Source organism: Entelurus aequoreus, linkage group LG04 (genome assembly GCF_033978785.1).
Source record: "Entelurus aequoreus isolate RoL-2023_Sb linkage group LG04, RoL_Eaeq_v1.1, whole genome shotgun sequence".
Lineage (NCBI taxonomy): Eukaryota > Metazoa > Chordata > Actinopteri > Syngnathiformes > Syngnathidae > Entelurus > Entelurus aequoreus.
This window is the reverse complement of record NC_084734.1, coordinates 15,387,958-15,403,466: the sequence shown is the minus strand read 5'-3', so window position 1 is coordinate 15,403,466 and position 15,509 is coordinate 15,387,958. Positions and strand designations below refer to the sequence as shown.

At 33.7% G+C, this 15,509-nt stretch overlaps 1 protein-coding gene across 2 annotated transcripts in view; it reads left to right on the top strand.

Annotated features, from left to right (window-relative positions):
• The window catches only part of gdpd2 (glycerophosphodiester phosphodiesterase domain containing 2), a 72,683-nt gene extending 57,664 nt beyond the window's left edge, over window positions 1-15,019 (top strand). For both annotated transcript variants that reach the window (XM_062044302.1, XM_062044301.1), the window contains 4 exons: window positions 8,762-8,909; window positions 8,974-9,056; window positions 9,130-9,155; window positions 10,991-15,019. In XM_062044302.1, coding sequence (XP_061900286.1) covers window positions 8,762-8,909; window positions 8,974-9,056; window positions 9,130-9,155; window positions 10,991-11,061 — 328 coding nt within the window. In that variant the 3' untranslated portion in view covers window positions 11,062-15,019. The remainder of the gene's footprint in view (window positions 1-8,761; window positions 8,910-8,973; window positions 9,057-9,129; window positions 9,156-10,990) is intronic.
• Window positions 15,020-15,509: the final 490 nt, after the last annotated feature.

Below are 15,509 nucleotides of genomic sequence, written 5' to 3'. Positions count from 1 at the left end.
GGGTGCATGCAATTGCTGTCGTTTTGACGTAAGTTTTATAATACTTCTATAAAGAGTTGTAAATATAGTCCAGCTCATAAACTTGCAATAAAACATGCTTTTATTTTGTAAACGTACTCCAGCTCATGAACTTGCGATAAAACATGCTTTTATTTTGTAAACATACTCCAGCTCATGAACTTACAATAAAACGTGCTTTTATTTTGAAAACGTACTCCAGCTCGTAAACTTAAAATTAAAACATGCTTTTATTTTTTTAAACCTACTCCAGCTCATTAACTTAAAATAAAACATGCTTTTATCTTCTAAACGTACTCCAGATCATAAACTTGCAATAAAACATGCTTTTATTTTGTAAACATACAGCAGTTCATAAACTTACAATAAAACATCCTTTTATTTTTTAAACATACTCCAGCTCACGAACTTACAATAAAACATGCTTTTATTTTGTAAACATACTCCAGCTCATGAACTTGCGATAAAACATGCTTTTATTTTGTAAATGTACTCCAGCTCATGAACTTACAATAAAATGTGCTTTTATTTTGTAAACATACTCCAGCTCATAAACTTACAATAAAACATGCTTTTATTTTGTAAAAATACTCCAGCTCATGAACTTACAATTAAAACATGCTTTTCTTTTTTAAACATACTCCAGCTCATTAACTTAAAATAAAACATGTTTTTATCTTCTAAACGTACTCCAGCTCATAAACTTACAATGAAACATGCTTTTATTTTGTAAACATACTGCGGTTCATAAACTTACAATAAAGCATGCTTTCATTTGTAAACATACTCCAGCTCATGAACTTACAATAAAACATACTTTTATTTTGTAAACATAGTCCTGCTCATGAACTTACAATAAAGCATGCTTTTATTTTGTAAACGTACCCTAGCTCATAAACGTACAATAAAACATGCTTTTATTTTGTAAACGTACCCTAGCTCATAAACGTACAATAAAACATGCTTTTATTTTGTAAACATACTCCAGCTTATGTACTTCCAATAAAAATGCTTTTATTTTCCAAACATACTCCAACTCATAAACTTACAATTAAAACATGCTTTTATTTTTTAAACATACTCCAGCTCCTTAACTTAAAATAAAACGTGCTTTTATTTTCAAAACACACACCAGCTCATGAACTTACAATAAAACATGCTCATATTTTGTAAACATAGTCCAGCTCATGAACTTGCGATAAAACATGCTTTTATTTTGTAAACATACTCCAGCTCATGAACTTACAATAAAACGTGCTTTTATTTTGAAAACATACTCCAGCTCATAAACTTACAATTAAAACATGCTTTTATTTTTTTAAACCTACTCCAGCTCATTAACTTAAAATAAAACATGCTTTTATCTTCTAAACGTACTCCAGATCATAAACTTGCAATAAAAAATGCTTTTATTTTGTAAACATACAGCAGTTCATAAACTTACAATAAAACATCCTTTTATTTTTTAAACATACTCCAGCTCACGAACTTACAATAAAACATGCTTTTATTTTGTAAATGTACTCCAGCTCATGAACTTACAATAAAATGTGCTTTTATTTTGTAAACATACTCCAGCTCATAAACTTACAATAAAACATGCTTTTATTTTGTAAAAATACTCCAGCTCATAAACTTACAATTAAAACATGCTTTTATTTTTTAAACATACTCCAGCTCATTAACTTAAAATAAAACATGCTTTTATCTTCTAAACGTACTCCAGCTCATAAACTTACAATGAAACATGCTTTTATTTTGTAAACATACTGCGGTTCATAAACTTACAATAAAGCATGCTTTCATTTGTAAACATACTCCAGCTCATGAACTTACAATAAAACATACTTTTATTTTGTAAACATAGTCCTGCTCATGAACTTACAATAAAGCATGCTTTTATTTTGTAAACGTACCCTAGCTCATAAACGTACAATAAAACATGCTTTTATTTAGTAAACGTACCCTAGCTCATAAACGTACAATAAAACATGCTTTTATTTTGTAAACATACTCCAGCTTATGTACTTCCAATAAAAATGCTTTTATTTTCCAAACATACTCCAACTCATAAACTTACAATTAAAACATGCTTTTATTTTTTTAAACATACTCCAGCTCCTTAACTTAAAATAAAACGTGTTTTTATTTTCAAAACACACACCAGCTCATGAACTTACAATAAAACATGCTTATATTTTGTAAACATAGTCCAGCTCATGAACTTACAATAAAACATGCTTTTATTTTGTAAACATACTCCCGCTCATTAACTTACAATAAAACATCCTTTTAATTTGTAAACATACTCCCGTTCATTAACTTACAATAAAACATCCTTTTATTTTGTAAACATACTGCCGCTCATTAACTTATAATAAAACATCCTTTTATTTTGTAAACATAGTCCAGCTCATAAACGTACAATAAAATATGCTTTTATTTTGTAAACATACTGCGTTCATAAACTTACAATAAAACATGCTTTTATTTTGTAAACATACTCCAGTTCATAAACTTACAATAAAACATGCTTTTATTTTGTAAACACAGTGCAGCTTATAACATGCTTTTATTTTCCAAACATACTCCAGCTCATAAACTTACAATAAAACATACTTCTATTTTGTAAACATAGTCCAGCTCATGAACTTATAATAAAACATGCTTTTATTTTTTAAATGTACTCCAGCTCATTAACTTACAATAAAACATGCTTCTATTTTTTAAACATACTCTAGCTCATTAACTTAAAATAAAACGCGCTTTTATTTTCCAAACACACTCCAGCTCATAAACTTACAATAAAACATGCTTTTATTTTGTTAACATAGTCTGGCTCATGAACGTGCAATAAAACATGCTTTTATTTTGTAAACGTACTCCAGCTCATTAAATTACAATAAAACATGCTTTTATTTTGTAAACATACTCCAGCTCGTGAACTTAAAATAAAACATACTTTTATTTTGTAAACAGTCTAGCTCATGAACTTGCAATAAAACATGCTTTTATTTTGTAAACGTACTCCAGCTCATAAACTTACAATAAAACATGCTTTTATTTTGTAAACGTACTCCAGCTCATTAACGTACAATAAAACATCCTTTTATTTTGTAAACATACTCCAGCTCATGAACTTGCGATAAAACATGCTTTTATTTTGTAAATGTACTCCAGCTCATGAACTTACAATAACATGTGCTTTTATTTTGTAAACATACTCCAGCTCATAAACTTACAATAAAACATGCTTTTATTTTGTAAAAATACTCCAGCTCATAAACTTACAATTAAAACATGCTTTTATTTTTTAAACATACTCCAGCTCATTAACTTAAAATAAAACATGCTTTTATCTTCTAAACGTACTCCAGCTCATAAACTTACAATGAAACATGCTTTTATTTTGTAAACATACTGCGGTTCATAAACTTACAATAAAGCATGCTTTCATTTGAAAACATACTCCAGCTCATGAACTTACAATAAAGCATGCTTTTATTTTGTAAACATAGTCCTGCTCATGAACTTACAATAAAGCATGCTTTTATTTTGTAAACGTACCCTAGCTCATAAACGTACAATAAAACATGCTTTTATTTTGTAAACGTACCCTAGCTCATAAACGTACAATAAAACATGCTTTTATTTTGTAAACATACTCCAGCTTATGTACTTCCAATAAAAATGCTTTTATTTTCCAAACATACTCCAACTCATAAACTTACAATTAAAACATGCTTTTATTTTTTAAACATACTCCAGCTCCTTAACTTAAAATAAAACGTGCTTTTATTTTCAAAACACACACCAGCTCATGAACTTACAATAAAACATGCTCATATTTTGTAAACATAGTCCAGCTCATGAACTTACAATAAAACATGCTTTTATTTTGTAAACATACTCCCGCTCATTAACTTACAATAAAACATCCTTTTAATTTGTAAACATACTCCCGTTCATTAACTTACAATAAAACATCATTTTATTTTGTAAACATACTCCCGCTCATTAACTTACAATAAAACATCCTTTTATTTTGTAAACATAGTCCAGCTCATAAACGTACAATAAAACCTGCTTTTATTTTGTAAACATACTGTGTTCATAAACTTACAATAAAACATGCTTTTATTTTGTAAACATACTCCAGTTCATAAACTTACAATAAAACATGCTTTTATTTTGTAAACACAGTGCAGCTCATAACATGCTTTTATTTTCTAAACATACTCCAGCTCATAAACTTACAATAAAACATACTTCTATTTTGTAAACATAGTCCAGCTCATGAACTTATAATAAAACATGCTTTTATTTTGTAAATGTACTCCAGCTCATTAACTTACAATAAAACATGCTTCTATTTTTTAAACATACTCTAGCTCATTAACTTAAAATAAAACGCGCTTTTATTTTCTAAACACACTCCAGCTCATAAACTTACAATAAAACATGCTTTTATTTTGTTAACATAGTCTAGCTCATGAACGTGCAATAAAACATGCTTTTATTTTGTAAACGTACTCCAGCTCATTAACTTACAATAAAACATCCTTTTATTTTGTAAACATACTCCAGCTCGTGAACTTAAAATAAAACATACTTTTATTTTGTAAACAGTCTAGCTCATGAACTTGCAATAAAACATGCTTTTATTTTGTAAACGTACTCCAGCTCGTAAACTTACAATAAAACATACTTTTATTTTGTAAACATACTCCAGCTCATTAACTTACAATAACACATCCTTTTATTTTGTAAACATACTCCAGCTCATAAACTTACAACAAAACATGCTTTTATTTTCTAAACATACTCCAGCTCATTAACTCAAAATAAAACATGCTTTTATTTCCTAAACACACTCAGCTCATAAACTTACAATAAAAATACTTGTATTTTGTAAACATAGTCCAGCTCATGAACTTACAATAAAACATGCTTTTATCTTCTAAACGTACTCCAGCTCATAAACGTACAATAAAACATGCTTTTATTTTGTAAACACAGTCCAGCTCATAAACGTACAATAAAACATGTACTGAAATGGTGACAGAATGTAGTATGCATGTAAGAATAGTTTGAATGTTGCAATGGTTTGATTGTTGAAGAGTTTGAATTTCCAGGAAAAACGGAATTAGGTTTGGAACTTGGGAAAGAGTTAGTTGGATGAGTGGAATGTGGTTGAAAAATGTGCGAATTGTGGAAGTTTAAAAAATCAACAATTCATTTTGAATGGGGAGAATGACCCTGAAAGCTGGGAATTCTTGGAAATCCGGGAATTTAAAAAAAATGTTTGAAGGAGAGCACACAATTTTGAACAGGCTGAATGTTTTGGAGTTGGAACGGTTTGAATCAGATGTAAAATGTGGGAGTTGTGGAACTTTGAAAAATGTCCCATTTTTTTCAATAGGAATTTCATGGGAATTTCGGAAAAAGTGGGAATTTTTTTAGGAAAATGTTAAAAGACTTGAATGTTCTGAATGAGTTGAAATGGTTGGTGTTGGAATTTTTCAAATCAGTCGAGAAATGTTGAAGTAGTAACATGTTGAATTGAGAAATGGTAATACGGAATTCTTGGAATTTCGGGAAAACCGGGAATTTTTGCAGTTCGAAAAACAAGTTTGTTTTTTGTCCTGATTAAGAGAAATGTTTTGACGGTGAAACGGTTGAAGTGGGTTGAAAAATGTGGAAGGAGTAGTCGCTAGAAAAAGGGTGAATAAAGGGTTTGAAAAAACGGGAATTCCTGGAATTTTTTTGAACTGGGAAAAATATATTTTAAATGTCCAGGATGAGAGGAATATGTTGAAGGTTGAATAGTTTGAATAGGTTGAAAAATGTGGAAATGGTGGAAGTTTGAAAAATGGCCAATTCATTTTAAATGGGAAAAATGTCCCGGAAAACCTGGAATTCTGGGAAATCTGGGAATTTGGGGAATTTTCAAGGGAAAGCCCGCAATTGTCGAATAGGCTGAACAGTTTGAAGTTGGAACGCTTTGAATTGGGTGAAAAATGTAGGAATTGTGGAACTTTGAAAAATGTCCCATTCATTTCAATGGGAATTTCATGGAAATTTTGGAATTTGGAGAAAAGTGGGAATTTTTTGGGAAAATGTTAAAAGACTTGAATGGTTGGTGTTGGAATTTTTCAAATGGGTCGAGAAATGTTGAAGTAGTAACATGTTGAATTGAGAAATGGTAATACGGAATTCCTGGAATTTCGGGAAAACCGGGAATTTTTGCAGTTCGAAAAACAACACTGTTTTTTGTCCTGATTAAGAGAAATGTTTTGACGGTGAAACGGTTGAAGTTGGTTGAAAAATGTGGAAGGTTTAGTGGCCAGAAAAAAAGGTCAAAAAAGGGTTTGAAAAAAACGGGAATTCCTGGAATTTTTTTGAACTTGGAAAAATGATAGTTTAAATGTCCAGGATGAGTGGAATATGTTGAAGGTTGAATAGTTTGAATAGGTTGAAAAATGTGGAAATGGTGGAAGTTTGAAAAACGGCCAATTCGTTTTGAATGGTAAAAATGTCCCGGAAAACCTGGAATTCTGGGAAATCTGGGAATTTTTTGAATTTTTCAAGGGAAAGCCCGCAATTGTCGAATAGGCTGAACAGTTTGAAGTTGGAACGCTTTGAATTGGGTGAAAAATGTGGGAATTGTGGAACTTTGAAAAATGTCTCATTCATTTCAATGGGAATTTCATGGAAATTTTGGAATTTGGAGAGAAGTGGGAATTTTTGGGGAAAATGTTAAAAGACTTGAATGTTCTGAATGAGTTGAAATGGTTGGTGTTGGAATTTTTCAAATGGGTCGAGAAATGTTGAAGTAGTAACATGTTGAATTGAGAAATGGTATTACGGAATTCCTGGAATTTCGGGAAAACCGGGAATATTTCAAGATCGAAAAACAAGTTTGTTTTTTGTCCTGATTAAGAGGAATGTTTTGACGGTGCAACGGTTGTAGTTGGTTGAAAAATATGGAAGGTTTAGTGGCCAGAAAAAAGGGTCAAAAAAGGGTTTGAAAAAAACGGGAATTCCTGGAATTTTTTTATGCTTGGAAAAATGATAGTTTAAATGTCCAGGATGAGTGGAATATGTTGAAGGTTGAATAGTTTGAATAGGTTGAAAAATGTGGAAATGGTGGAAGTTTGAAAAACGGCCAATTCGTTTTGAATGGTAAAAATGTCCCGGAAAACCTGGAATTCTGGGAAATCTGGGAATTTTTCAAATTTTTCAAGGGAAAGCCCGCAATTGTCGAATAGGCTGAACAGTTTGAAGTTGGAACGCTTTGAATTGGGTGAAAAATGTGGGAATTGTGGAACTTTGAAAAATGTCCCATTCATTTCAATGGGAATTTCATGGAAATTTTGGAATTTGGAGAAAAGTGGGAATTTTTTGGGAAAATGTTAAAAGACTTGAATGTTCTGAATGAGTTGAAATGGTTGGTGTTGGAATTTTTCAAATCGGTCGAGAAATGTTGAAGTAGTAACATGTTGAATTGAGAAATGGTATTACGGAATTCCTGGAATTTCGGGAAAACCGGGAATTTTTCCAGTTCGAAAAACAAGTTTGTTTTTTGTCCTGATTAAGAGGAATGTTTTGACGGTGCAACGGTTGAAGTGGGTTGAAAAATGTGGAAGGATTAGTCGCCAGAAAAAAGGGTCCAAAAAGGGTTTGAAAAAACGGGAATTCCTGGACCTTTTTTGAACTTGGAAAAATTATATCTGAAATTTCCAGGATGAGAGGAATATGTTGAAGGTGGAATGGTTTGAATAGGTTGAAAAATGTGGAAATGGTGGAAGTTTGAAAAACGGCCAATTCATTTTGAATGGGAAAAATGTCCCGGGAAACCTGGAATTCTGGGAAATCTGGGAATGTTTGGAATTTGTCAAGGGAAAGCCCGCAATTGTCGAATAAGCTGAACAGTTTGAAGTTGGAACGCTTTGAATTGGGTGAAAAATGTGGGAATTGTGGAACTTTGAAAAATGTCCCATTCATTTCAATGGGAATTTCATGGGAATTTGGGGAAAAGCGGGAATTTTTGGGGAAAATGTTAAAAGACTTGAATTTTCTGAATGAGTTGAAATGGTTGATGTTGGAACTTTTCAAATCGGTTGAGAAATGTTGAAGTAGTAACATTTTTAATTGAGAAATGGTATTACAAAATTCCTGGAATTTCGGGAAAAACGGGAATTTTTCCAGTTCGGAAAACAAGTTTGTTTTTTGTGTTGATTAAGAGGAATGTTTTGACGGTAGAACGGTTGAAGTGGCTTGAAAAATGTGGAAGGCGTAGTCGCTAGAAAAAGAAGTGAATAAAGGGTTTGAAAAAAAGGAAATTCTGAGAATTCCTGGAATTTTTTTTTAACTTGGAAAAATTATAGTTTGAATGTCCAGAATGGTGGAATATGTTGAATCGGTTGAAAAATGTGGAAATGGTGGAAGTTTGAAAAACGGCCAATTCATTTTAAATGGGAAAAATGTCCCGGAAAACCTGGAATTCTTGGAAATCTGGGAATTTTTGGAATTTGTCAAGGGAAAGTCCGCGATTCCCGAATAGGCTGAGCAGTTTGAAGTTGGAACACTTTAAATCGGGTGAAAAATGTGGAAGCCGCAGCTCCCCAGCACTCATGCAGCCCCACACCGTGACGACAGGAGAGACCCTATCACTGTCTCCTGTTACGCACTGGCTATTGAGACAACAACTGCAGACTGAAATGTTTTTGTCCTCTTGCAGGGAGCTCCGCAGGCGAAATATCTCACTGAACCTGTGGGTGGTCAACCACTCCTGGCTCTTCTCGCTCCTGTGGTGTGCCGGGGCCAGCTCCGTCACCACCAACACCTGCCACCTGCTGGGGGACATGGAGGCTCCCGACTGGGTCTTGGTGAGTCGCTGAGTGACCACGTCGGCGAGTTGGCTTTTTTCATCCTCACCCATGTGCGTTTCAGCCTCCTGGGACGTACACCACCCTGTGGATCACAGTGGACGTGGTGTCTGTGGTGATGATGGTTGTGATCTACTTCCTCAAGCGGTAAGACGGTGTTTGGAATGTGGAACACATGGACACAAAAACTTGTTTGGGACTGATTCTGTCAATCTCACAGGAAACCTTGCTGCTGCCACAGAAACGGTATAGTGTGTTGTTTTATTGCTATTATAGTTGCATTTCCTTCATAATACAATACAATACTATACTATATAATATAATATATAATATAATATTACATATTATATTAATATAATATATTAATATGATATAATATTAATATATTATATCATAATGTAATGTTAATGTGATATTATATTACTATTATATAATATAATGTTTTATTAATGCAATATAATATAATATTATATTATTATTTTATAATATTAATATTATATAATATGGTATAATATACAATTTTATTAATATATGATTATGTTATATTAATATAATATCAATCAATCAATCAATGTTTATTTATATAGCCCTAAATCACAAGTGTCTCAAAGGGCTGCACAAGCCACAACGACATCCTCGGCATATCATATAATATTATATTAATAGAAGCAGCTGAGATAAGCTCCAGTATCCCCCACGACCCCGAACGGGACAAGCGGTAGAAAATGGATGGATGGATTATATAACATTATATTATATTAATATTATATAATATTATATTATATTAATATTAGATAATATGAAAGGGACAAGCGGTAGAAAATGGATGGATGGATGATATTAGAATAATATTATATAATATATTATATTAATATTACATAATATATTATATTAATATTAAATAACATATTATATTCATATTATATAGTATATTATATTAATATTAAATAACATAATTTTTTATTCATATTATATAATATAATATTATATTTATTTAATATAATATAATATAATATTCATATTATATAATATTATATTATATTAATATTAGATAATATGAAAGGGACAAGCGGTAGAAAATGGATGGATGGATGATATTATATTAATATTATATAATATATTATATTAATATTATATAATATATTATATAACATATTATATAACATATTATATAGTATATTATATTAATATTAAATAACATTTTATTCATATAATATAATATAATATTATGTTTATTTTATATAATATAATATTCATATTATGTAAGATAATATTATATTCATATTATATACTAAATATTATATTCATATTATATACAATAATATTATGTTAATATTATATAATACAATGTAATGTCATGTAATATAATACAATATAACATATAAAATACTAATAATAATGTTGATATTTTTAAACGCTAATACCATTTTTTATTATGTAAAAAAATTATTAAATGATATATATGTATCACTGTATATGACCACTCCTATTGATATTTAGCAGTATAGATAAATTACATAAAACTATGTTTCCTCAGTAATATTAGTTTTATTGTTTTACAAGAACATTTACAGACACAATATAAAACCAAATACTACTAATCAAATAAAAATGATAAGAAAATAAATAAATATACATGTTTGTATGTAATAGCATTAATGCCTGTCACTTAGGGTTCAATTCCAAGCACTGACATGTTTTTCTTTACTTGCATTTTGTCAAAAATGACGTGAATATTATTTAAATTTAATTTATTAATGCTGTTAAATATTTGTATTAATTTATTTTACTGTTTTTATCTTTTTGTACTCAAACATATCAATACAAAATAATTAGTAAATGTATAAAGTCTATTTTATATCATGAATAATATGATGGTTGTTTAGTTTGACATATTTTACAGTATTTCTTTCCAACTTAGTAATGGAGATAATAAATAATGTGAAATAATACAAATAAAATCAAAATATATGTGTAACAACTTGGAAGCACATGATATGCAAACTTTTTTTTAAGTCTCCAAATATTATTATTATTATTGTCTTGGTTTTTGTATTGATATTGTCTTTTGGATTTTTCAGCATCAAAGAAAGAAAGGACAAAACTGTCCTGGAACCAGAAAGAACTTTCTCCCTTCTTAGCGGCTGTGTAGTTTGTCACACCGGAGCAGCATAATCACGTGTAGTTTGTCACACTGCAGCAGCATAATCACAAGTAGTTTGTCACACTGGAGCAGCATATCATGCACTGTCACAACGTTTATGAGGCGGAGATGAAAGTTTTGTACAACCTTTCACTGTGTTTTATGGCCTTTCACTGTCTAACTGCAACTGTCTTTGTGTTGTTTTGACGCCAAACAGAGTTAACAATTGCAGGAATTACCGTATTTTTTGGACCACGGGGTCTATTCAGGTCTATTTTTATACAAAAAGGCGCACCGGATTGTAAGGCGCATTAAAGGAGTCATATTATTATGATTTTTTTCTAAAAGTAAAAGACTTCCTTGTGGTCTACATAACATGTAATGGTGGTTCTTTGGTCAAAATGTTGCATAGATGATGTTTTGCAAGCTGCTTTCTGACCATCTCTTTTACTATGCGCCACTTTGTGGGCGGTTTTATTTACGTGGCTCACCGCCCACATTGTTTTAAGCGCTTCCATAGCGAGTCTACTGATAGATACAAGTTAGAACTATGTGCCGCTTTGTTTTAGAAATGGCGACGGCGGAGGATGAATGTGCATGTACGAGCCAGTCTGCCCCCACAACAGGAGGGTAGGAGAAAACAGAGCTTTTTGACTACAACGGCAGACGAGCGTAAGGCACTGAGGGCACATTCAGACGGTATGTGCACACTTTCCTCAACTGGTGACAGCACAAGATGGGCAAATTCCAAACAGGTCGTTTAAAGGAAGTATGAAGGAAGGCAAGATTGTAGAGTTGTACGGTATACCGGTACTAGTATAGTACCGTGATACTAATGAATCATATTTAGGGATGTCCGATAATGGCTTTTTGCCGATATTCCGATCTTGTCCAACTCTTTAATTACCGATACCGATATCAACCGATACCGATATCAACCGATACTGATATATACAGTCGTGGAATTAACACATTATTATGCCTAATTTGGACAACCAGGTATGGTGAAGATAAGGTCCTTTTTTAAAAATATTAATAAAATAAAATAAGATAAATAAATTAAAAACATTTTCTTGAATAAAAAAGAAAGTAAAACAATATAAAAACAGTTACATAAAAACTAGTAATGAATGAAAATGAGTAAAATTAACTGTTAAAGGTTAGTACTATTAGTGGACCAGCAGCACGCACAATCATGTGTGCTTACGGACTGTATCCCTTGCAGACTGTATTGATATATATTGATATATAATGTAGGAACCAGAATATTAATAACAGAAAGAAACAATGGGGGAGGGAGGTTTTTTGGGTTGGTGCACTAATTGTAAGTGTATCTTGTGCTTTTTATGTTGATTTAATAAAAAAAACAAAAAATAAATAAAATAATTTAAAAAACGATATTGATAATAAAAAAAACGATACCGATAATTTCCGATATTACATTTTAAAGCATTTATCGGCCTGCCGATATTATCGGACATCTCTAATCATATTCGGCCGTAAAATCCATCAAGTGAAGTCGTACTAAAACTACTAAAATATTTTGACAGATTTTTGAGCGCCGTGTATAATGTTCTTTATTTTCAATGGAACATTTAAAGCTTTGGTGTTTTTTTACTGCCCTCATATTGCAGTCTACACGTACACCATATTGTCAAAAGTATGTCACATATGAACTTGAAGTGCCATACCATTCCTAACCCATAGGGTTCAATATGATGTGGGTCCGCCTTTTGCAGCTATTACAGCTTCAACTCTTCTGGGAAGGCTGTCCACAAGGTTGCGGAGTGTGTTTGTAGGAACTTTCCACCGTTCTTCCAAAAGCGCATTGGTGAGGTTGGTCGAGAAGGCCTGGCTCTCAGTCTCCGTTGTAATTCATCCTAAAGGTTTTCCTACAGGTTCAGGTCAGGACTCTGTCCAGGCCAGTCAAGTTCATCCACACCAGACTCTGTCATCCATGTCTTTATGGACCTTGCTTTGTGCACTGGTGCACAGTCATGTTGGATGAGGAAGGGGCCCGCTCCAAACTGTTCCCACAAGGTTGGGAACATGGAATATTTTATCCTGGAGCATTCAAAGTTTATTTCACTGGAACTAAAGTTAAAGTACCAATGATTGTCACACACACACACTAGGTGTGGCGAAATTATTCTCTGCGTTTGACCCATCACCCTTGATCATCACCCTTGAGGGGACGGCGTGGCGCGGTTGGTGGAGTGGCCGTGCCAGCAACCTGAGGGTTCCTGGTTCGATCCCCAGCTTCTACCAACCTAGTCATGTCCTGATGGGTCACGGTTAGCTCCCATCACTCCGTGTGTGAAAGGGTGAATGTGGAAATAGTGTCAGAGCGCTTTGAGTGCCTTGAAGGTAGAAAAGCGCTATACAAGTTAACCCATTTACCATTTATATCACCCCCTGCGGGGTGAGGGGAGCAGTGAGCAGCAGCAGTGGCCGCGCCCGGGAATCATTTTTGGGGATTTAACCCCCAATTCCAACCCTTGATGCTGAGTGCCAAGCAGGGAGGTAATGGGTCCCATTTTTAGAGTCTTTGGTATGACTCACGACCTACCGATCTCAGGGCGGACACTCTAACCACTAGCCCAACTCCTGAAAAACAACCCCACACCATAATTCCTCCGCTGACCCCTCCCTTGTCAGTTTACGTGGCCGACCACTTTGGGGCGGTGTGGCGCAGTGGGTAGAGCAACTGTGCCAGAAACCTGAGGGTTGCAGGTTCGCTCCCTGCCTCTTACCATCTAAAAAGCGCTGCCGTTGTGTCCTTGGGCGGGACACTTCACCCTTTGCCCCCGGTGCCGCTCACACCGGTGAAATGAATGATAGGTGGTGGTCGGAGGGGCCGTAGGCGCAAATTGCAGCCACGCTTCCGTCAGTCTACCCCCAGGGCAGCTGTGGCTACGAAAGTAGCTTACCACCACCAGGTGTGAATGAATGAACTTTGGGTACTTAGAAAAGCGCTATATAAATCCCAGGTATTATTATTATTATTATTATTACTTTGTGGCTGAGTTGCTGTTGTTCCCAAACTCTTTCATTTTTCTTATAATAAAGACAACAGAAGACTTTGGAATATTTAGGAAATTTCACGACGGGATTTGTTGCACAGGTGGCATCCTGTGACAGTTGAATGCTGGAAATCACTGAAAGCGGCCCATTCTTTCACAAATGTTTGTAGAAACAGTCTACATGCATACGTGCTTGATTGTATACACCATTAGGACACCTCATTCTGATCATTTGGATGGGTGGCAAAATACTTTTGGCATTATAGTGTATCTCTTATGTGTGACTGCCATCTACTGGTCACATTTGTCATTACACCATGTACCAAATAAAATAGCTTCGAGGTGGGTAAGCACAACCAGAATTATGCCGTACATACACGTATCTGCTATGTGTGACTGCCATCTACTGGTCACACTTATCATTACACCATGTACCAAATAAAATCGCTTCGAGGTGGGTAAGCACAACCAGAATTATTCCGTACATTAGGCGCACCGGGTTATAAGGCGCACTGTCGAGTTTTGAGAAAATGAAAGGAGTTTAAGTGCGCCTTGTAGTCGGAAAAATAGGATAAGTTGTGTAACCCAACTGAAAGGCAGAAGTTTTTTGAGTCTTTTCTTGTGTAATGTCAGCCATTTAATCATTTAGATGATGTGGGGTTTTTTTTTTAATGGAAATGTGAATCAGTGCAATCAAACTTTTTTCTCCAAAACCCTGATTGCAACATCACCTGACCAACAATGCATGCTGGGAAATGCCAAATGCCAAAAGCCTGTTTAAAAGTGCAATTAGATGTCAGTGTAATTGCTAAGAAAACACTGTTACATATTAATAACACGTGCATTCCAATGATGGAAGTAAGTATTGTGATGAAATGAGTCAAATGTCGGCTTTTTTCTTTACTTTGTTAGGTTTTCCACTACGAATAAAAGTACCGATTGTGGCCCACGGCTTTTCTTTTTTTTCCTCTAAGAATACAATTGAAGGCTCCAAGCCCATTACAAATAATGTACAAGGAAGAAGAATCCTGATAAATGAGGCGTAATCGACAAAACCCAAAACCAGTGAAGTTGGCACGTTGTGTAAATGGTAAATAAAAGCAGAATACAATGATTTGCAAATCCTTTTCAACTTGTATTCAATTGAATAGACTGCAAAGACAAGATACTTAACGTGCAGTTTGTCGCTACATATGTAAGTGCAAGTTAAAACCCTACTATGCAAAGCCAAAGCCATTTATCAACAACACCCAGAAACGCCGTCGACTTTGCTGGGCCCGAGCTCATCTAAGATGGACTGATGCAAAGTGGAAAGGTGTTCTGTGGTCTGACGAGTCCACATTTCAAATTGTTTTTGGAAACTGCGGACGACCAAAGAGGAAAAGAACCAACCGGACTGTTCAAAAGTCAGCATGTGTGATGGTATGGGGGTGT